This window comes from Crotalus tigris, unplaced genomic scaffold (genome assembly GCF_016545835.1).
Source record: "Crotalus tigris isolate CLP2741 ecotype Arizona unplaced genomic scaffold, ASM1654583v1 scf7180000022411.5474196:2289641, whole genome shotgun sequence".
NCBI classification, from domain to species: domain Eukaryota; kingdom Metazoa; phylum Chordata; class Lepidosauria; order Squamata; family Viperidae; genus Crotalus; species Crotalus tigris.
Genome location: NW_024099112.1, coordinates 1,662,488 through 1,686,883, shown reverse-complemented (window position 1 = coordinate 1,686,883; position 24,396 = coordinate 1,662,488). Strand labels below are relative to the sequence as shown.

The 24,396-nt window shown below is 36.8% G+C and overlaps 1 protein-coding gene across 3 annotated transcripts; it reads left to right on the top strand.

The window, feature by feature from the left end:
* KLHL12 (kelch like family member 12) lies at positions 1-23,898 on the top strand. Of its 3 annotated transcripts, none has more exons than XM_039319086.1 (12): positions 1-201; positions 859-1,094; positions 2,324-2,477; positions 4,595-4,812; positions 5,637-5,786; positions 6,820-6,934; positions 11,992-12,098; positions 13,130-13,325; positions 16,786-16,944; positions 18,847-18,945; positions 19,673-19,859; positions 22,193-23,898. In XM_039319086.1, exons 2-12 carry the CDS (start codon positions 912-914, stop codon positions 22,317-22,319), a joined length of 1,695 nt encoding a protein of 564 aa, XP_039175020.1. In that variant the 5' UTR covers positions 1-201; positions 859-911; the 3' UTR covers positions 22,320-23,898. The 3 variants fall into 3 exon arrangements, with proteins under 3 accessions (XP_039175020.1, XP_039175019.1, XP_039175021.1); XM_039319085.1 differs by having other exon boundaries at positions 1-225; XM_039319087.1 differs by lacking the exons at positions 1-201; positions 859-1,094 and adding an exon at positions 1,615-1,729.
* The last annotated feature ends 498 nt before the right edge of the window (positions 23,899-24,396 follow it).

The window sequence follows — 24,396 nt, the reverse complement described above, 5'->3', positions numbered from 1 at the left end:
GCGCCTAATGTGAAAGAGGAAGGAGACGTGAGGGTCTGAGGAAGTGGGAGTTTCTCCCCTCATGAAAATGTTACCGTGGTGGATTTGGTAGAAATGTTTCACCGGCGGTTCTTTTCCCTGCTCGGCTCAGTATAATACGGACCCTCTTTTGACTGCATGGCTTGAAGAGCTCGCCGGTATCCGGCAGGGCTCTGCAGATAGGTAAAACCATAAGAAACGGAGCAGGTGAATCCTCTGCCTTAGGTTGCGTTCTTTTTCTTCAAAAAATAGAGTTAATTAGGGTTTGGGGAAAATCGTTCTTCCCGCTCCCCAGTTATATATGAAGATGCTATTATAAAGCAATGCTTCAGGTTGAAGAATAAGGATATTGCCTTCCGGTGGCTAGTGAGATCAATATTGGCAAAATTAACTGCACTGGTGGCTAAATCTGTTCGCTGACATAGATGGTTGGGCTAAGACAGAAGTATCCTTTTCGTTAATTTGGGTGTCTTTTGCATCCAATCGAGAACGTCCCTGGTGTATTTTCCAGTAGCAGCTCATTTGGAAGCTTCAATTGTGAATGAATTTCTTCTTATTGAATTAGCTGGAAAAGTTTACATTTGTAAGGAGGACATGGCCTTACTTTTCATTTACAAAGTGTCAAGTTAAGCTAATGCTATAGGAAAGCATATTTGCTGAGTACTTAAAAGTGTATGTTGAAGGTTGTAATCTTCGAAATGAAAAATAGGCTATTAAATTTGAATTGTACAAAATACTCAAACTTTCTTTAGAGGAAAGCAGATCAAACTCAGTATACATGTGTAGCACTTTGTTAACTGACTTGTAGCCTCCCACCCTAAAAAAAAAAAATCTTTACAGGTTATTCATACTCTGAACCTGCCTTCTCAGCACTTGTTGGCTGGGCTAAGACTATGGCTCCTAAAGATATAATGACTAATTCACATGCCAAGTCTATTCTTAATGCAATGAACTCTTTGCGAAAGAGTAACACGCTCTGTGATGTGACCCTGCGTGTGGAACAAAAAGACTTTCCAGCTCATCGTATTGTATTAGCTGCTTGCAGTGACTACTTTTGTGCTATGTTCACAAGTGAGGTAGGTAAGATACACATCAAACATATTTTGGGTATATTTTTTTTTCCAAAAATTTGCAAAAATATATAATTCAAACGTTATCTTAGTCATGTTTTTCTAAAGCTGAATGTTGCCCATTTAAATTTGGTCTAACAATTTAAATTTAAATTGTTAGACTAATAATTGACAAAACAATGTTTCTTCTCCCTACAATTTAATTGTATATGGGGATATTTCAACTTGTATAAAGGTTAATATGAAGTTCAACATTAAATCTGGTATGCAAGTTGGGCCAACATCATAAATTTTGCACTATGATGTATCTTCTTTAGTGGCTTTAGTGGCTTTTCTCCTACATGGTGATAGAGAATCAGTATTTGAAATTTTCATTTGTATCTTGTTTTTGCATAATTTCCCTCTTTGACATCTTTATATATTTTTTGTATGTATAGTATAACATATATAATCAAATAATATGAGTATTTGATCTCTTATCGCAATACATCATTTAAATCAGAGGTTCCTTAACTTACACTCTTATGTGATGCTTTGATAACCACAATTCTAACATGTATTTGAAATAAGCAAATAATTTTTAAAAAGGATTTCTGTTATATGGTTATGCATTCTGAACATATAAGACCTCTAGAAAAAAGGTGTGTTGAAGTACTATTAAAAAAGATTGAAATGAATAAAAGTTAAATTATTTTCTCAAAAGCAAAATGTTTGTTTGATGCTATATATTAGTTCTCAAGGAATCTTATACTTCTTGATTTTTTTTTATTTGTTGTAAATTCATGCTTGTAAATTATCACCTAGTGAATTACTTTTGCCAAATGTGTCTGTAGGTGATCTGAAACAAAACTAGGAATGCTACTTCTCTAGGCCATAAATAGTACAGATATTAACAATAAATATATTTTATTTAAATAAATTATATTTTGTAGACTAATAACTTTTTTTTCAGGAGGAAGATTTTGTTGTAGTTTATATATAAAAGAGAAATTCCTCTTAATTGGTATGGTGAATGAAATACCTTAAGCTCCTTAGAAAAAGCACTATTTGTGTCTTTGTTATAGTCTTTCAAGGATGCATTTATAATAATTTTTATATTACATGAAAAGTTTGAATAAGTGCTTATTTATTTCATCTTATCCATACTTACGTTTTCCAAATTAGTATTCATAACCCAGAAAAGTTCATTAATATAAATACTTGTAATTAAATATAGCTTTATTTGTAATTTGTAGCTTTCAGAGAAAGATAAACCCTATGTGGATATCCAAGGACTAACAGCCTCAACTATGGAAATACTGTTGGATTTTGTATATACAGAGACGGTCCATGTGACGGTAGAAAATGTTCAGGAGTTACTCCCTGCGGCCTGTTTACTTCAGCTGAAAGGTAATGCCAGAAACAGATTATATAGAGCAGAAATCAAGGATCAGATGCATTCTGTAGACATCTTCGGTCTACAAAAATGAACAGAACTTTGCAAACATACTAAAGTTAGTAAGTTAAAGATGTATTAAAATAACATATATATAGTCCTTGCTTACCAACCATTTATTCAGCAACTGCCCAAAGTTTTGATAGCATTGAATGAGTGGTACTTACAACTGATTCTAAGTTCCAGCTTCTCCATTTGCTTAGTTCTGAATGCTGAATATTATGAATGGTCATATAACAGTTTTCAAATAATTGATGATCTGTCCTAGTACAATCAGTATGTGACTTTTCATTCTAGAGGTGTTTAAAATGTCAAAAAATATGACAGTGGAGTCTCAATTCAGACTATAAATACTGATCATAACCATATTTATATCAGTATTTTTATAAGCTGGAATTAAGTGGTATTTATGTCAAATAGAGCTTATTGAACTTATAAAAAGAAGTGTTTATGACTTATAATGGCCACCTGTTTTACCCGGATTGAAATAATACACCTCTTCAACCCAATCTCTAAGCAAAGATTAATCATCATCTTTAGATGTGTCTTCTGTAAAAAAGCAACATCAGCTTGTAAAGATATGGATTTTTTTGACTTTAGTTTAAACCCAATATAACATTACACTTGTCAACCTTCCAGTTAGGTGTTGTGGTGTAACGGGCACAGGAAGACGGGGCTCTGTCTTCTACATTTGATTTCGCCCCACTGGGGACCCTAAAAAGGGTCAAAAGTCACCCTGGAAAGGCAACAAAGGAGGGGACCTTCGTCGATCGTGGAGGGGCGGTGGGCCTCCTGCTGAATCCAAGGAAGCCCTCCAAACCGGTGGGGGAAAGACTGGCTACATTCATGTGGCCAGTCAGAAGCTTCTGTCAACCAAAGATAGGCACTAACCAGCAATTTTTGAGCAATGTGAATGGAACTGGGTGAGACTTTATCCTCTTTTTATGACCTTAATACTACTCTCCTGGAAAAAAGAATGCCGAAAGCAAAGAATCCTCCCTGATGAGAGAGGGAAGGGAAGTTTTTGCCCCGTTCCCTCAAGAAAAGAAAAGCAGCAAATTAATTGCTTTGGGGGAAAATAGAGAAAACTACAAGATCAATTTGGAATTAATACAGATATATAGCTTTGAAATTTAGGGACTAAAAGTACCTTTGAGACTTTTTTTTAGAAAAGATATTTGAAAGTCTGTAAAAGAGGCTTGGATTTGGAAAGCTGGAAGACGGTGTCAACGACATCTATTGGTGAATCATGGCACTACAATTTATTATGCTTAAAGGAAACTTGGCTTGAAGCCTGGACTTACATAAGACTCTTTGTTCCTGGAAACTTTCACTTTTGCAGACTGCATCTGGGAAAAGGGAAAAAAAACTCTTGGGCTGCTTATCTGTGTTGGGGACCCTATTGGACTATAAAGACTACATACAAAAACAAAATGAGTGTTTCATACTTAGCCACAAAGGGTAAAAAAACCCCATCTTTAATACTTCTCTCCGAAGTCCCCAGCTTGATTTACCAACAAAAAATGTTAATGAATCTCAGAAAGAAATTCTTTTTATGGTGAAATCAATCCAAGAGACAATTGTTTTATTTCATGATGAGATAAGAATAATTTTCTAATCTAACAAATCCAGACAATGACTACAAAGAAGGAAAATTAGAAGAAACTGATCCAAAGATGGAGGACCTAAAGGAAGGAATTAACAGACAGAAACAGACAAATGAAAAATTAGAAGATATAGTGATAACATCGGAAATGGAAAAGATATCTCACTTGTCAAGATTTCAGAATACATTTGAGAATAAGGAAGAAGAGCTGATCAAATGGATAATAAAGCTGTTAGGAGAAATGCTGAATACTGACAAACAAGAAATGAAAAGAAAAACTGAAGGAGAAGGATGGAGGCTGTTTAATGAATATAAATGGGTTGAGTGTTCTTCCAAAAATACTTCAATCTGTTCAATAGAAAAAAATATTGCACATTTTTACTTTTAATTTAAATTTGATTTCCGAGTAATTTTTCAGAATTATGATTTGACCAAAGTGCCAACTGTTATTTTATTTTCTTGTAGGAGTAAAGCAGGCTTGCTGTGAATTTCTGGAAAGCCAGTTGGATCCTTCTAACTGTTTGGGTATTCGTGATTTTGCTGAAACGCATAATTGTGTTGATTTAATGCTGGCAGCAGAGGTTTTTAGTCAGAAGCATTTTCCAGATGTAGTACAACACGAAGAGTTTATCCTCCTCAGCCAAGAAGAAGTGGAAAAACTCATCAAGTGCGATGAAATTCAGGTAAGAACTCATCTGTTACTGCAGTTTAAGGCAAATAATATTTAATTCTGACATGTGATGAATGCAAACCAATCATGTATTTGTTGAGCTGTATAAACAGGATTTTTGTATTCTTTTTACTATCACATAATCATGTATACATTTCAATGCTATGTGATATAAGATGGTTTGCACCCTAGACATCCTTTCCTTTTTATGTTAATGTATTTGTTTAATGGGAAACATGGGAGGGTCTTTTTATTATTTATTTTTATCTCACCTTTATTATTTTTATATTTAACTCAAAGTGGCGAACATACTTATATATTCCTTCCTTTTCCTATTATCCCCAACCCAAACTCACCTAATCAGCTTTCATACCTAAGGTGGGATTAGAACTCACAGCCTCCTGGTTTCTAGCTTGATGCCTTAACCACCAGACCAAACTGGCTAAAAGTCCTATTTGAATGCTTCAAAATAAAAAAAATGAAGAAAAATATTAGTGAAATTATTTTTATTATTTCTTCCAAGGCTGCCAATGAAAACTGCCCCCTCTTCAGAGAGGACTAAAAAAAAGCAGAAAAAGCCCTCAATTCAGTGATCATATTAGGAACTGTGTCCTCTGCCTTTAATCATGTGACATCTTGGAATTATACATCACATGTTCACACTTTATATTTGTGACAGTCGTAAGACAAAGCTACAGATTTTCAATGGTAGACAAATGCCCATAATATATGATTGGGTTTTTTCAATTTTCCCACAGTACAGTTACAACCTGTGTTTGGGCTGCCAGGAGGCTATCTTTTGCAAAAGTCTGATGACTTTTGCTTCTTTTCTTGCAGGTCGCTTCTGAAGAGCCTGTCTTTGAAGCAGTTATTAATTGGGTGAAGCACTCAAAAAAGGAACGGGAAGCCTCTTTACCAGAGCTTTTGCAATACGTGCGCATGCCACTTCTAACTCCACGCTATATCACCGATGTCATAGATACTGAGGTTGGTCCAGGTTCTGTATTGCTCATCTTTTAGAAGTCGTTAATACAATTATGGTGGGCAATTTATGCTTAGTTGTTTTCAGACATTTCATTATCCAATTTAAATAACATCATTGCTAGAAAGTGGTGTTAACTGCTGCTTATTGGCTGGTGTTTTGTTTCCTCCTTAGCTTTTTTGTTGTCTTTTTTTAATGGTGTATAACTGTTTATCTCTGTGTCTGTTGATGGCTGATTTCTCTGAATACCAAGCTTCCAGGAATTCCCTAGCATTTTATGTATTTTGTATTTATATTAAAGCATAGCATGTAAATACAAAAGGAATTAAATTCACATCAAAGTACATATTTTGTTAGGCATTCCCCCCCCCAATGGATTCCTGAATTTAGCACATTTTTATGGGTTCAAGTTTCAATGGATGCCACTACATTCTAACGCTGAGGGGGGAGGGAAGCTTCTCTCCATGTTTTCCATACCATGTGCAATTTATATTGGTCAGGCATTACTTCCCTTGGGTCTATATTAAAGAAACCTCAGATACCATTTCTTTGGGAGAGTTATTGCAGTTTCTCAGATATTTTGGATTGCTTGTTTGCCAACTTTGCAATATCCTTTTTCAGGTGAACTGAAAGCAGACCAAATACAAACAAATCAGAGCTTCTTTTAAATACTCTGAGAGTAAAAGTGACTTTTCTTTATGTTTTGGGTACTGCATCTGTCCTTCAGAGGTGTCTTTCCACCAAAATGGTTTGATCAGGATTAGTACTTATGATAAGATGATTCATTAGTATAAAATAAATAGTCTAAAACTCAGCAATTTTATAGTAGCTTGATTGTTTAGCTTTAAAATGGGTTCCTTCTGCCACCACAACACAAATTTGTATATGTCTGTATAGGTCTAAGTATTCTTTTAAAAATACTGTTTTAATATAAATACATATGTTTTTTGTTGTTGTTTTCATAAGGCAGTGTACCTCTGTGGTATTGCAAACTTGTATATATTGTAAAAATTATATAGTCTTGTTATATTTCCCCAGCCTTTTATCCGATGCAGTTTACAGTGTAGAGACCTTGTAGATGAAGCTAAAAAGTTTCATTTGAGACCTGAACTCCGGAGCCAAATGCAAGGCCCCAGAACCCGAGCACGTCTTGGTAAGTGGCAGAAGATTCAAATCAACATTTAAGAAGAAAGAAATGTCACATTCCATTCTTATGTTTATCGACTTTTGTCAGTTGCCAGGTTTAGGGCTTAGTAGATTCATAGTATTATGTTAACGCTGCTGCAAAAGATACTGGGCTTAAAAAGTTAAAGATTTTATATATATCTTCCCAAAGGACATGCTGTATCTTATTCAGAGCTGTGTGTCTTATATGAATACAAAATGCTAAGCAAAATTAGATATTCTGTGTTTGACCTGCTACCCTCAAAGTCTAGAATTGTATTTTTCTGATTCAAATGAATTAAATAGTTATTGAAAATAAGAATCAGACTCTTTTTGGAGAGCCAGTTTGGTCTAGTGGTAAAGGCACCATGCTGGAAAGCAGGAGACCATGAGTCAAATCCCACCTTAGCCATGATGGATGACTTTGGACCACTTTTAGCACAACTCACCTCACCGGGTTGCTGTTGTGGGGAAAATTGGAGGAAGAAAGTGTGTTGGATATGTTTGCTATGTTATTTTGTAAAAAATAATAAAGGCAGGATAAAATGTTCAATTAGTTAAAAGTTTTGAAGTGATCACTTGTTGAAATAATTTGAGTTTCAAGCAGGAGAATTCCAGTTTGCTCCATAAAAATAAAAGCAAAACATTATCTAAATAATTGTTTAGTAATCAAAATACAGGGGAAGTTATGTTTTAAGCATAATTTATGTAATTTACAAACCTTCATAGTGGTGAGATCTCCATGTACCTTCAAGCCCAAAACATAAATGTTTGAAGAAAAATGGTACAAATGAGGTTTCTGTGCTGTGTCTATCTAGTTCAGATGGATGGAGCGATGACTGGCTTTGCTATTGTTATATTTTAGGTGCTGTAGATCAGTGGTCCTCAACATTTCCGGCTCAGTGGACTGGCAGAGGTGGCAGCAGCAGCAGTGGGGGTGGAAAGGGGATGGTTTTGCGCACACACAGTTTTTATAAATGCAGCAGGGTGCGCACTTGCATGCTCCCATCACGGGCTGCGGCCCGGCAACGAAATGCCTATTTTGTAAACTAATTAGAAGAAATTACACTGGTTACTACTGAAATATAATGTAACCTCAAAATTATCTTTTTAATTGAAGCAATTAACTGAATTACAATAGAATGAGCTCACCAAAAGCCAGTATAGAACATAGCTAGAATAAAGTCAGATTGTCAGAAAATGTCTCACAATTATGTGGCTCAGGTTAGCAAGAATAATTAGCATAATTTTTGAAAAGAAAGAGAAGGATAATTTGTTTCATTGAAGTTGAATTGCCTTTCAATTGTGTATTTAATGATTGCTTGATTTTTGTTACCATATTAAAGAAGGGAAAAATCAATGATTAGCATGATTAATGATTAACATTTAAAATACAATATTGTTAATATATTATTAGCTATTGAACATATAAATGAAATGCATTGCTATATTCTAGTGTTTGATTATAACAGGGATTAATATCTTAACAATTCCATACAGCATAGAAAGTAAGGGAAGTAGTAGAAAATCTGAACAAAACTGTTCAGTGAAGTAGTATAGTTTTCTTGGTGAAGAATTTTAAGAAGATAGGAGATTTCAGTATTAATATAAACGTAGTTCATTACTCAACTACATAGTTCTTAAATAAATGTTTAGGAGTATGTGTTAATTACTTTTTGTTTGCTAATGTTTATATGCTTCCTTCCGATTCCAGACAGCTTTCAGCATATAAGATAAAATCATAAAATCAATCTGTAAAACCAATAAATAGTAAATAACAACTAAAAACTATAAAGCTGCCATCAAACAAGTCTATGTGGTCTCTTAGAAAACTTATTTCATCATCTCCCAAAATATAATCAGTAGGGTGCATCTAATCTCAGGGGGAAAAGAGATTCCAGAAGGAGTGGGCTATTACTGAGAAACTCAATCTCCAAGATCAAACTCCCTGATTTTTTTTTTCAGGGTGAGTAACTGGACCAGGATATGAATAAGGCAGAATCTACATGAAGAAGATAGTTCCAAAGGTTAATAAGGTCCCAAAATATAAAGGGTTTTATTAATGATCATCAGGACCATGTATTGGGCATAAAAGGCTGCAACTAACTAGTTCAACTAGTTACAATTGGTGCTGTTATTCTAAGCTGGCTAAATACTGGTTAGAAGCAGGCCACTGCATTCTCTATGAGCCATTTTCTTAGGTTGGACCATCTAAAGCAGCAGTTCTCAACCTGTGGGTCGTGACCCCTTTGGGGGTCGAACGACCCTTTCACAGGGGTCGCCTAAGACCATCGGAAAACACATAATTACATTTAATGCTTTAATTATGTTCAATTTGTAACAATGAAAATACATCCTGCATATCAGATATTTACATTACGATTCATAACAGTAGCAAAATTACAGTTATGATGTAGCAACAAAAATAATTTTATGGTCGGGGGTCACCACAACATGAGGAACTGTATTAAAGGGTCGCGACATTAGCAAGGTTGAGAACCACTGATCTAAAGTGAATTGCCGTAGTCTGAGAGATGACATCAATATGAGTTTCTGTCTTCAGGTTCTGTCTCTAGGTTCAGAAAAGGGTACAACTGGTAATTCCACTAATCTGGCTAAAGGCTCTCCCAATTGCAGCTTCCAACCACTGTTTTGCTGGAGCTCTAAATTGAAGAGAAATCTCAGATTAAGCACCATTACCTTCAGTAGAAATGGTATCCCCATCAAGAAGATCCACGACACCAGAAAGTTTCTGAACTAAAAGCAACATGATCTCACTAGAATTCAGTTGCAGTCTGTTTCGCCCTATCCAGTTCCTTAGAGCAGGGGTCCCCCAGTCCATGGACCAGCACTGGTCCATGGCATGTCAGGAACTGGGATGTGCAAACAAGCAAAGCCCCATCTGCAGGATGCAGGCAGCATGTGAAACCACACCCCCTCCGGTCCACAGAAAATACTCTCTCCATGGAGAGAGTTTTTTGGTGTCCAAAAGATTGGGGGGTGCTGCCTTACAGTCTCTAGGCACTGTTCAGCTAGAGTTTATGAAGTAAAGCTAGGTGTAATCAGCATATTGATGATACCAAACCAATGGGTGACCTGTTTCAGAGGCTACATACAGATGTTGAATAAGATGGGGAAGAGAGGAAGCCTCTTCTCCAGCTTCACCATTATCCATTCAGGGAGAAGCCACAATGTATAAAAGTGACTCCGATCCCCGACTCTTGCAGGTGGTTCAAAAATATAACGTGGTCAATGGTATTAAATACCGCTGAGGGATTTGGCAGGACAAGAAGGGACACAGTACCTCACCCCCACATCGCATTGCGAGTCATCAGTAAAAATGACCAGTGTCCCAGGCCCAGGTCTGAATTCAACTAGAAAAGATGTAAGGACATGCAGCAGTTCAGTTCTGAATGTAGAAAGATGCTTCAGATATGCTCTTGTAGTAAAGATAGTCCTAGAGTTATAACCACTTGTTCAATGACCATTCAGAATTTCAGAGGTGCTTAACATGGTTGCTGTTATTGCGTTTTCTCCCAAGGAGTATTCCAAATTATGGAATGCAAGATCTCAAGAATCTCGTACTTCGTAGTGTCCACACACTCCAAAGTGACCTCTGCTGGCACAATTACATTTCATAGCAATGTTTTGCCCATAGTCCCCATCTGCACTCAGTAGTGCCCACCCTCAACGGTCATCCAACTGCCTGCAACTCTGCCCTCTGGTTTGCTTCCCTAGGACTCCAGTCATGTGACAACCTGTCTTACAACCTGTACAGTCTTTGGGTTATGACTACAACCAGGACTGCGAGGATTGCTGTTGCTAAGCAGTGCAGTCTTCTGTCAACCATATTGCTTAGCAACAGAAATTCTGGTCCCAATTGCCATCACAGCTTGAGGACTGCCTGTCTCAGTTGGGAAATCTGTAGAGCAGCCATTCGCAGTTACAGAGACCTTTGAAGTTTAACTTTGCTCTTGGGTTTACTGTTCTTTTTTACAGTAAACAGATAGCAGGTCAAATTGGCTGGGTAAACAGAGTTGTAGAAGTTTATAAATTGTGGGCCAATTTCACAAGGGGGGGAAACTACTATTGTTGAAATATATCAGTATTCAATTAGGGGAGACAATTTATGTGCATGTTTTTTATGTATTCGTTTTCCTTGTGTTGTTTTGTTTTGTGTGTAGGGGGGTGGGGTTTTGGGGGGGGGAGTTTGTATTTTAACTTTGGTAATAAAAAAATATATTAAAAAAAAAGCAGCTGAGCTTTTCCTTTTGCCAGAACTGCATACCAGTTGCAAAAGGCAATCATGTATCCTACTGTAGGAAAAGATGCTGTTCCTTTAAGCAGTTGCAGAGAGTTATCATATGATTTTGTACTCAGCTGAAGTGCTGCACAGCTCTAGTATAAAATACCCTGAGAACTTTATGCTATTTTTTTTATTTTAGATGATTTGTCCCACCTTTATTATTTTTATAGATAACTCAAGGCAGCAAACATATGTAATATTCCTTCCTCCTCCTATTTTCTCCGCAATAACAGCCACAATAACAGACTTTAGGGGGCTAGTCTAAGGTCACCCAACTGGTTTTCTTACCTAAGATGGGACTAGAACTCTCAGTTTCCTGGTTTCTATGCCCGCATCTTATTTCCTTCAGGAAAAAGTATTTGAACATGGTAGTCAATTTGTACTTCTTTATTCAGAATGTTATTGTCTTTGCATTTATCCTGCTTGGTTGCAGTGTTCACTTATTTCGTACTGCTGCAACATAGCTTGCCTATAAAGTTTTCAGCGCATAATGCAACAGTGAGGGTGGTTTTCAGCTTGCTTTTCCCTGACCTTGGTTAGGAACAAGAGTAAGTGACTAGGCCAAGTTTATCCAGATGGTTTTGTGCCTAAGGGAAATGCTAAATCCTAAATCTTCCCACTTCTAATCCAGTCCCTTTGGTAGTATGCCACACTGGCTTTCAGTTTATTTTAAAGTTATTTAAAATTTTTATTTGTAATGCTTACTGATGTGTAACATTATGATGGTCCCTTTCATTTAGGTGCCAATGAAGTTCTCTTAGTAATTGGAGGTTTTGGAAGTCAACAATCTCCCATTGATGTGGTGGAGAAATATGACCCCAAAACACAAGAATGGAGCTTCCTACCAGTATGTAATTATCTGCTTCATCATATATGTTTAAAACAACAGCATGCTATTTACATACATGAAACATTAGGTGTCTGTTTGCATATAATTCATTAATCTAAGATTCCTAGAGCATTTTTCCTTTAAAAAAAAAAAGCAAAATTTCTTTGGCATGATGAAGTTTAATGCAAAGAAGCATCATGTAAAGAATTTTTTCCTCGCCCAAAGCTTCTAATTTCACAGCGTTCTTTCTCTAGTTGCTTTCCACCAGTAATGTTTGAATGGGTAAAAAAAAATCTGTCAGAGGGAGAACTTTATGAGTATGTTTTTCTAGAAATCTCCATGTAGGGATGGGTATAAAACTGGAACACCCTATTGGTGAACAGTAGAAGATAACTCTCTTCCTGTCTATACTCCTCAAGGAAGTAACACAGTAGTATTCTGCCATGTGAATGGATTGTAATACAGATGGGTACAGACAGGAACAGAGTCAAGGTCAGACAGTTGTTAGTTCTTATCTCAATATTTGTTAATGGAATGACAGTGCTAAGCAAACCACCTTCTCACATTTCTAAAAGTCTAAAATTTGCTTCCAAAACTATTTTAAGGATTACTTAAAACCATATTGCGTGTAAGATTGCTAAATCAGGATTTAAGAACATTTCGAACAAAATATTGCTTTATTATATTTTCAGAGTTACATAGAAGACATTTTCCTGGTTTTTATAAGACATTTCTTCTCTCTCAATTAAAATTCTCCAGAATTCATTGCGGCCATAAAGATAGGTTTATTTTATGCTGAGAAAAACATATTTGTGTTCCTTTTTGAAGAGGCAAGCATGGGAAATTTGAGTATTATTGTTGCAGATGAACTGGACACAAACATAAACCCTATCACATTAGTCCATTATGATTGCAGAATCTTCTCTGTGTTGGAAACAGTTTACATTCTTTCTTCCCAATTCTGCTTTCTAGCCTTAGAAAATTGCTAGTGCCATTTTCTTTTTAGATACAAAAATTGGATTCTATTTTCTCTCTTTTAACTTACATAGAGCATCAGCCGCAAAAGACGCTATGTTGCTACAGTTTCCTTGCATGACCGGATATATGTGATAGGTGGCTATGACGGCCGTTCACGTTTGAGCTCTGTGGAATGCTTAGATTATACTTCTGATGAAGATAGCATTTGGTACTCTGTAGCTCCAATGAATGTTCGACGGGGTCTAGCAGGGGCCACAACTCTAGGAGGTATGTATTGAAAAACAATCAACTAATGATTACTCTTGGAAAAAATCCACATGTGGGAAATATTTAATGATGAACGGTGCTCTCTGAGCTTGGTGGTTTTCTTGCAGACAGTTCATTATCCAAACTAGGTAACATCATCAGTGCTAGTAAGGAGCTGGGGTTTGCTCTCAATTTATATTCTGGTGACTTGCCCTGTCAGTGTTGGTGGGAGTGGTCTTGGTGGTTCTTGGTTGGGCTATTCACTGTTAGTTTGTTTGGAAGTTCCTTGATTGGGGTATTGTTTACTTCTCGATTGTTAGTCTAACATTAACCCTGATGTTAATTTGCTCATCTGACTGTTGATTACTGGTGTGGAGGTGTTTTGGTCTTTTTGTTCCCTTTTTTGGCTTGTTGGTTGTTTCTTTTGCACAGTACTAGATGTTGTTTATGTCTATGTGTCTGTTCATGGCCAATTTATCTGAGTGCCAGGTTTGCAGAAATTTTCTAGCATCTAGGATTGTCAGAGTTTCCCAGTTGAAACTATAGTTAAGTCTGTTCATATGTTGTGAAATTAAACAGTTGTCATCATGTCTTCTGATTGCTAGTTGGGGTTCATTGATCTGTTCTGCTAGTCTTCTGCCTGTTTGTCCTACATGGTGGGTCTTGCAGTCTTAACACTGTATGTTTTTTCTTCTGAAGCTACTGGGTCTTTTTTTTTTTTTTTTTTTTTTTTTGAGGCTTTGGTTGGCTTGTGTGTTATGTTGATTCCATGTGGTTGCAATGGTCTGTGGTTGTTTCTGAGATTTTTGATGTATGGCAGTGTTGTCCTTTTTACAACTTGACTTGGTTGTGCTATATTGGCTTGAGTGGTCAGGTACTTTTTGATGAAGTTGCGTGAATATTCATTTTGTTGGAAGATGTTGTATAGATGATCTGTTTGCTTTTTCTGCTATTTAGGGTTGCTGCAGTACACTTGTGCTTATCTAAATAGAGTTCTTACACAGCTTCTCTGGTAGAGTGTTGGTAATTAATATTACCAACAATAATAATTAACCAAAGTAATAACCCAACCTCCCACAAGAGAATGAATACATGGCAAGAATGGGGGGGTGGAAAATGTTTGTATAGATTTCTCTGTTTGCCATATGTTGCTATATTTGACTTGTGCATAATTTTTTTTAATGATTCGGTTACGCATGCAAAGAGCGAGTCTAATTTCATTTTGAATGAGAGATTGAAATAAATAGTAATAGTAGTAAAGTTGGAAGGGACCTTGGAGGTCATCTAGTCCAACCCCCTGCTCGGGCAGGAAACCCTAAACCATTTCGGACAAATGGCTGTCCAGTCTCTTCTTAAAAACTTCCAGTGTTGGAGCATTTACTGCTTCTGGAGGCAAGCTGTTCCACTGATTAATTGTTCTCACTGTCAGGAAGTTTCTCCTTAGTTCTAGGTTGCTTCTCTCCTTGATTAGTTTCCACCCGTTGCTTCTTGTCCTGCCTTCAGGTGCTTTGGAAAATAGCTTAATTCCCTCTTCTTTATGGCAGCCCCTGAGATATTGGAATACTGCTATCATGTCCCCCCCTTGTCCTTCTCTTCGTTAAACTAGACATACCCAATTCTAGCAACCGTTCCTTATATGTTTTAGCCTCCAGTCCCCTAATCATCTTTGTTGCTCTTCTCTGTACTCTTTCTAGAGTCTCAACATCTTTTTTACATCGTGGTGACCAAAACTGGATGCAGTATTCCAAGTGTGGCCTTACCAAGGCATTGAAGAGTGGTATTAATACTTCACGTGATCTTGATTCTATCCCTCTGTTAATGCAGCCTAGCACTGTGTTGGCCTTTTTGGCAGCTGCAGCACACTGCTGGCTCATATTTAAGTGATTGTCTACTAGGACTCCGAGGTCCCTCTCACAGTTACTACTATTGAGCATGGTGCCACCTATGCTGTACTTGTGCATTTGGTTTTTCTTGCCTAAATGTAGAACCTTGCTTTTTTCACCATTGAATTTCATTTTGTTAGTTAGTGCCCAGTGTTCAAGTCTGTCCAGATCCTTCTGTATCTGGAGCCTGTCTTCTGGAGTGTTGGTATTCCTGCCAGCTTGGTGTCATCTGCAAATTTGATGAGTTCCCCATCTATCCCTTCATCCAAATCGTTGATGAAGATGTTGAAGAGTACTGGGCCCAGAACAGATAGTTTGATTTCAGAATCTTCATGTTCAGTATCTTTTATCATGTATGAGCCTTTTTTACCATTTTCTTTTAAATAATTTTCAAAATACGTACAACTCTGTCTGTTTATCTAAGTGTTCTAAATACACTTTTTGCCTTTTGCTGCAATTTTCAATTTGTGTATCCTAAAGAAACTAGGGCAGAATTTTTAAAGCTAGAGAACCAATCACTTGTGTGTACAAGATTTGGTCCTCCTGATTTAGGGGTTTAATTTCACGAAGGTTAATTTCAGGGAGTTAATTAGTTTAATACAGAGATTTGAAGAATGCAACCCACTAGCATTAGTAATTTCTTCCTCCAGAGACATGGAACCAGAAATGTTAAGAGTTTGGAGAAGGGAGCTTAATGGTCAAAATGTTCTATTTCATCTTTTATAAATTTCAAAAAGTATCCCAGTCCCATCTACTTTTGCATGTGATCCTCAACATGGCAAGGAAATTTCCAAATTTCTTAGCTTGATTTCTAAGCCAGTAGAAAATGCACATTCCTGATGTAATATTTACTCCCTTTGGTAGTTCACCCTTGTTTTTATCATTTATATTTGTATAGAATCAAGAACACGCAAAGTATTAGTACTGCTTTATAAAACCCTAGTAAGACCACGCCTAGAATATTGCAACCAATGTTGGTCACCATATCACAAAAAAGATGTTGAGAGGCAGGAAAAAATTCAGAGAAGAACAACTAAGATGATCAAAGGCCTGGAGACTAAAACATATGAAGAACGGTTGCAGACTTGTCTAAAGAAAAGAAGAAATAGGGGAAAAATGATAGCAGTCTTCCAGTATTTGGGGGGCTGCCACAAAGAAGAGGGGGTCACATTATTCACCAAAGTGCACCAGAGGGCAGGACAAGAAACAATGGTTGGAAACTGATCAAAGAGAAAAGCAACCTGGAATTTAGGAGAAACTTCCTGACAGTGAGGACAATTAACCAGTGGAACAGCTTGCCTCCAGAAATCTTGGGCACTCCATCACTGGAAATTTTCAAGAAGAGGCTAGACAGTCACTTGTCTGAATGGTATAAGTCCTCCTGCTTGAGCAGGGTGCTGGAAAACCTCCAAGGTCCCTTCCAGCTCTACTCTATTCTATTCTTATTATAAATTTCTATATTTCATTTGATACGCTATGGAGTGCTTTGGAAATAAAGTAAAACAGTAATACACATAATTTAATAAGAAAAGTTTAGAAAAATTGTGATAAAAAAAACCTCTCTATGAAATAGCTGACACCAGTTTGCTCTGTTATAGATATGATCTATGTTTCCGGAGGTTTTGATGGAAGCAGACGCCATACCAGTATGGAAAGATATGATCCAAATATTGATCAGTGGAGTATGTTGGGAGATATGCAGACAGCTCGTGAAGGTGCAGGACTGGTTGTGGCCAATAATATTATCTACTGCCTTGGTATGTAAAAAACCCCTCCCATTTGGATGTCCTCGTATTAAAAGTGTTAATCAAACATACTCCAGCATCCACAGATTTTCTCTTGTATGTAAATTATCAAGTATGAAAATATTTTTACCTGGAGTGCCCTTCGTACAAAATTCCAGTATCTCAAAATTGTAACTGTAAGTACAGTACTACAAGATAGAGTTTAGGAATTTTCAGATTTCATCAATTCCTTAATATTTGTGCGTTTAGGAGATACAGTAGTACCTTGGTATTCATTGTTAATTGGTTCTAGAACAAAAGTACCGAGACAAAATTTTCATATCAAAATGCATTGAGTACCAAATTTGATGAGCTTCAAAGCATTTGAATAACAAGACACCATATAAAAAAAATGCCCTAAACAATTAGATATTTCAAAATGTATCAGCACTGTAATATAATTTCATCTAGAAAAAGAGATGTTCTAAGAAGTTTATTTGTAACAAATTAAAGTTTAGTTGAATTGGGTTTTATGAAATTAAAATGAACCTCCATCATTTTTCCTAGAACACTAAAGCTAATATATTCTGATACCTTATGAATGAAGAAAATCATTCAAGCCTTTAGAATAACCTTTGCTCAACAAGTATGCTTAGATACTATAAATTGGCACTATAGCAGCCATTATATCCAGGCAATTAGAATAATTATGCAGCAAAGTATAACACTATTCACTATAAGAGTATTTGTCTAAGGCTCACATTTGTAAATCAAATCTTTATTAGGGCCATAGACCAGTATAAGGAAGGAGCGTGGGGGATACAGTTGTTAGGTATAAGATATAAAAGATATGTAATTAAAAACTAAAGGTATATATAAAGAGCAAGAGTCTAAAATAAGGAATACCATTAGATGCATATAGAAGAGCATAAAGGTTAATATGTGGAAGGCTGTATTAGATTACAAAGTTAATATTGTAGATTAGGTGCTTATTAAATGTAGTTTATAGTGCAGATAATCATCCAATGCATTTTGAATACTGCCGCACAGAACCAGAAACATAGTATGTTGTTACAGGGTTGGTAGCTGAAAACAACAGGATGGTGTAAAATTGTCTTGTGTGCTTGGATATTTATTTAATAATGGTAAGATGAGGCTAGTGCAAATGTCTCTGTAGTACAAGCACTGGGGAGACACATGTTCTGTAGTTCTGTGTCTTGAGACACATGGTTTGTAGTCTCCAGTGACAATAGGCATTGTCTTTCCAGGAAAGGAATCTTCCTATATCAGCCTTTTTTTATACAAAGTTTTATTAGTTTATAATATATGATACAATCGAAATACAAAGTAAATAGCGGAAAAGATGGGAAAGGGAAAAGGGAGTAGAAAAGTGAAGTGAGGGAGAAAAAAAGGCATTGACTTCTGACTTCCTTTGGTGCAATAAAGTAGCAAACCTCAACTTTTTACTTTTACAAAATAATATAAACTACCCATTTCAATAACATCAAATCTATCTAATTGGTAAAGCCCACAGTCAAATTTTCATTTTTTTCCCATCTCAAGCACAAAATCGAGAAGAGGTTTCCACGTGGCAATAGAAGTATTCGTATTTTTTTCTTTAATCAGTACAGTCACCTATATCAGCTTTCAAGGACAGCATGATATCATAACAGAGTTTTAAAGGCCCTTTTGGGTTTAGGGCTGATATTTGTAGAATTTATTTTTTCAGCATTCAAATAATAAAAAAGTAGGTATGTAAATTAGGACCTCTATATACTATTGTTGCACTGAATCAGTATGGCTACAAATCTGTGTTGTTGTTTTTTCCCCACTATGGATCTTTTTGCTTTTCATGGGTTTTCTTTATTCTGAGTCTGAATATAAAACAAATAGAGACACTTAATTTATTTTACTTTCTGTTGTGTATGTATTTAGGTGGGTATGATGGTCTAAACATCTTAAATTCTGTGGAGCGATATGATCCCCATACAGGGCATTGGACAAATGTGACTCCAATGGCTACTAAACGCTCAGGTGAGATTTCTGATTGGGTTATGGAATTATGGAATAAAATCTAAATGCTTTCTAGATAGAATAAATCTAAATAAGAGAAAGAGATGAAATAAAAGTCTACAATGTATACATTATTTTACAGAGTCAGACACATTTAGTAGACAGTATCTGTTGAGCAAAAGTGTTTTCCTCAGGCAGCCTTCCTGAAAAAGTTTTTTAAAAATGCATTTAACTATGAAGCTAGAATTCCCCAAGCTTACCAGTGATCAGCTTCTTCCAAAATCTCTTCTCTATCTTTACAACATAAACCACATTGTTTCTCACACTATTATGTTTAGTAGACATTTTATATGTGTACTTCCTTGGACATCCTGAAACAACCACAAATTAATTTACTATTAATTTAAACTTTCAGTAGTAATTATGAATATTAAAGAAAGTTGTTAAGAATGAGGGCACAGGCAGTTGTTATTACTAGGTTTTTATTCTACTTTTTATTATATAGCTGAGGGCAGCAAACAAACTTTATACTCCTGCTTCCTATTTTCCCCACAACAACAACTCTGTGAGGTGGGTTGAGCTAAGAGAGTAATTGCCCCCAAGTCACCTAGCTGACTTTCTTGCACAAGGATAGAAGTTAGCACGTCTTATCAAAAGCAGACTATGCAGTTTCCTATAATCCCCCGGGTATGATTAACAGAAGGAATTCATCTACTTTGCTATCAGATTTCATTACTTCTCCTTGCAGGAGCTGGAGTAGCCTTGCTGAATGATCACATATATGTGGTTGGAGGGTTTGATGGAACATCACATCTCTCCTCTGTGGAAGCTTATAACATTCGTACAGACTCTTGGACAACAGTAACAAGCATGACAACACCCCGCTGTTACGTGGGGGCAACAGTACTCCGTGGAAGGCTTTATGCCATAGCTGGGTAAGCAGATGATGCCTGTGGAACTAACATTTATGATCCTTAAATGTACTAGGTACCCCCCGAGATTTGTTTTGTTTTATGGAATTATAGCCTACATCTTCTATACCTCTCTAGATACCATTTATTTTGGGTATAATTCAATACTGTGTGCATGCATGATCTGTCATCTTATTCAAACCCTTTAAAGTCATTTCTGCTTTGATGGAACCTATGCCTTTGTTTATATGGTGTATATCACAGGCCAATCACATTGCTGTTTGCTTGCTGTGTATTTCTTGCCCCAAGTTACTTAGATCAGTGCTTTTTCAGCCCATTACACCTGGCAGGCGGTATGCATACAATGGGTTGGAAAACACCGTAAAAAAAGTTTAAAAGTGTAGTGGGGGGGGGATGAGCTAAAGTGGTGGCAGCACTGCACGGGCCTGTGGGAGAACCAGCTGGAGCTGCAGTGTTGCCAGGGTTCTGCTGAACGTCCAGGATTGGCGCCGGACTCCAGTTGATTGGCGCTTCAAGAAGCAGCGCATAGCTGGAGGTACACGGAAAAGAAGAGGAGGAGAGAGTGGAGGATATAAAAGGTTTTGGCGGGAAAGGGAGAGAAAAAAAGACAAGAGAGAGAAGGGGACAGAAAAAGACAGAGAACCGCAGCCTTGAGGAGAAAAGTCAGCTGGAGATGCACCAGAGAGAAGAGGAGGAAGGGAGAGAGGAGAGGATATAAAAGGAGCAGGTTTTGGCAGGAGAGGGGAAAAAAGAGGACAGGGAAAAAAGGGGATGGAGAAGAGGCTGTGGAAGGAGAGCCCAGCAGGCAGGGAGAAAAAAAAGGGAGGAGAGGGAGAGAGGAAGAAGGGCAGACTAGCCAGCTGACCACCAAAATAGTGATGCATATTAATAAATATGGATAAATTTGTCATATATTTGTCAGTGCAAAGGGAAAGTAATTCAGCAAAGGAACCACCACCAAGAAATTAAAACCGGTACTTTTTTTAATGGTTTATAACATTTTATTAGATTATAGAATAAAATACAAAAATACAAAAGCGAATAGTAGGACACAGTGGGGAGGAAAAGGGGGGGAGGAATTGAGGGGGAGAAGGGAAAAAGAAAAGGCATTGACTTCTGACTTCTTCTGTTGCAGTAGAATGAAGCATTAACACCAAACCTCAACTTTTTACTTTTTCATAATAGTATAAATTAGCCATTTCTATAACAAACCAATCTAATCACTAAAACCCAAAATCCCCTCCCCATTTTTTTTAGTCATCATGTTTTTGACACCTTGCTAAGCACTGATGGTACTCGAATATTGTCACGTCCTAAAAGTGATACAATCTATGAAAATGTTGAAAAGCCCTGACTTAGATCACAGGGATTCACCTGAAGTGCAACACCTGGAGGGGATCATTTTAGGTGACTTTTAACATCTACCTCATTATGATGTAGGTTTGAAACCAAAGATATTAAAAAATAAGGCTGTTCTATGTCTATGTCATGTTGACAAAACCAACAGTTTATTGTATATAAAATGACAGTGCATTCTGGTTCCATACCTAGATTATATATTAATGAAGTGCACTTGTCCTTGTCCTAAATTTCCTGTAAAAATGTAAGATGGAAATTGGTCTATTGCAGGGGTGTCAAACTGCCGGCCCGTGGGCCGGTTTCATCATACTGGAGCCGCGCTCGCCCCATTGCCGGCAACGGCGAAAAAGCTCCAATACGTTGCGCGACGTCATGTGATGTCGCGAGTTTGACATGTCTGGTCTATTGTATAGTAATAGTATGAGTAAAAGTAGATACAGGTAGTCCTCGACTTATGACCACAATTGAGCCCAAAACCTCTGTTGCTAAGTGAGACATTTGTTAAGTGAGTTTTGCATCATTTTGTGACCTTTTTTGCCAGTTGTTAAGTGAATCACTGCAGTTGTTAAGTTAGTAACACAGTTGTTAAATGAATCTGGCTTCTCCATTGACTTTGCTTGTCAGAAGGTCGTAAAAGGAGATCATGTGACCCTGGGACACTGCAGCTGTCATAAATATGAACCAGCTGCCAAGCATCCAAATTTTGTTCACGTGACCATGGGGATGCTGCAACAGTTTAAGTTTGAAAATGGTCATAAGTCACTTTTTTCAGTGATGTTTGTAACTTTGAATGGTCATTAAATGAACTTGTAACTCGAGGACTGTCTGTATAGCAAACTTTGCCTTACACTAATTTCTGAATAGTTTTAAAAAGCTCTGAGAAAAGCTTTACTTTCCTCTGACAAAGGTATTGTGATAGTTCTGACTATAATCTGGACCTTAGCAAGATTTTATCTGTAAATCTCTATTGTATACAGGTATGATGGAAACTCACTCCTGAGCAGTATTGAATGCTATGATCCTATCATCGACAACTGGGAAGTGGTGACATCACTAGGAACCCAACGTTGTGATGCTGGTGTTTGTGTGCTACGGGAGAAGTGACTTTAGGAAAGGCTTGGGAGAGCACTTCCATGGAACAATTACCAGAAAAAACATTGATTGACTTGGAATTATTCATCTTGTAGCTGTGAATCAGGTCACTTTTAATATCCGGATTATGCTGCAAAACATCAACAAATCTACTGATTCTGGTTTGAAGAAAAACCCAGACACAATGCACTTTGACTTGACAATGGATGAACTGCATGCTTATGTAGACTAAACTTGTAAAAATGAATTATCAGAGCTGCAAGAATGTCTGCCTCCTGGTCTGCTGAATATCTAAAATTAAGTTCGTCATCTCAGTTGTCTCTAATCATCAGCACGTACTCATTGAGTTTTGAGCACATCCAAAGTTCAGTTTGTTCCTGAATATTTTCATATACCAAATATCCTGGTGAACATCGTATGAGCAGATCAAACTTTTTTGGGATATTTTTTTCAGATTCTGCACCAGCTTGCCCATGTCCTTCTGGAAAGCAATCAGGCACAACTGATCTATGAAAATGAAAGATTCTGTATATCAGTATACAAACTTTACATATGCAATACATAAGGTGGGGCAAGAGGCAGACATAGAGGATATAGCTACTGGGATATGCAGTCATGTCTGCTGGGAAAAACAATAGGCAAGCAAACAGACAGCACTACATCTTTAAATATTTTAAAAAATACCAGGGGCTAGAATCAATATGCACTAGAGAAAAAAATTATGTGCTAGTGCTTAAGCAACAACCAGGTTTATGTTTACATATGACTTCTAAGCTACAAACTCTTGCCAGGAGCAGAACAATGAAGGATGTTCTTGGCATCTTGAATGCGGCAGTTATTTATAAATAATATGTGCTTTTGAAGAAAACCTTTATCCAAGGTACTTTTTAGGGATTGGATGTGCCCACGCACTATGAGTTATCACTTCAAATCATAAGACACTCCCAAAGGTACAGTGATCACCTTCAAGTTGCACTGCAAATAAGGTTGAAATGTGATGCCTATAAAGGGATTGCAGTGTGTATGTCCAGGATGAATATCAGTACACATTTTTTGCATTTCCGTTTTGTTATTCTGTATTTCTGATGCTTCAGCCAGAAAAGTTAACTTCCTTCTTATCCATTAAGGATTTTTGAATAATCATTTCCAAAGCAAGCTGGAACTATTGACTTGCTCAAGTCATTCCTCTGTGGTGGCACCTAAGATTCCCAGCTCCCTATCTCCTTAATATGCCTCTGATATATAATGCAGCATGTATTAGATACGTGAAGACAAGTCACTTTGCTGGTGGAAACATAACCCTGTGGATAATGCTCCTCCATCCTCAATTATGTGCTATGGCTTTCAGTGTGACCTTGGCATTTTCTCCCATAAATCTACTGAGGCTTTGTGTGTGTTATCCAATCAGGAACCAAGGGATGAATGTATTTATTTTCTTGGGTGTGGGTGACTTCTTGTTTTGGGGATGGGGGTCCAATAGACTAATTATGCACTTTCAAATAACATTGATTTAAAAATCCTGACCTATCACACTAGTGTTTGATTCCTTTCATATGTATTTTTTAATAAAAGGATGGCTGGTTCAAATATTTGATATCTCTATATAGATTGATTATACTTGCACTATTATATTAAATACTGGGTTCATTTTTAGGTGTCATTGATTTAAAAAAGGCTAAATATAACATTGCCAAGAGCATATCATATATAACTCTTTGAAGGCTTACCTAGGTTTCTAACAGTAATTATGATTACATAATAGGAATTTTAAATTTTCCTGGCCTTCTGGGTTTTGAATTTGTGTTTTATTTCCTTAAGAGACACTAACATTCTTTAATCATATTGTCATATTTTAAAAAAGATTAAAACTGAAACCTTTATCACTCTCATTAATATAGAAGGGATTTTATTGTGAAAATAGATGTAAACTAATACTGTTGTGGCTATTACTTAAAAGTCAACAATGTTGTTGAAGTACAGGTTTTTACAACTAGAAAATAACTAATTTCATATAATTGTTTTCAGACTGCCTCATGAAAAGATTAAGACAGCTACTATGTAAGCCAGAGGTCCCCAACCTTTTGGGCAG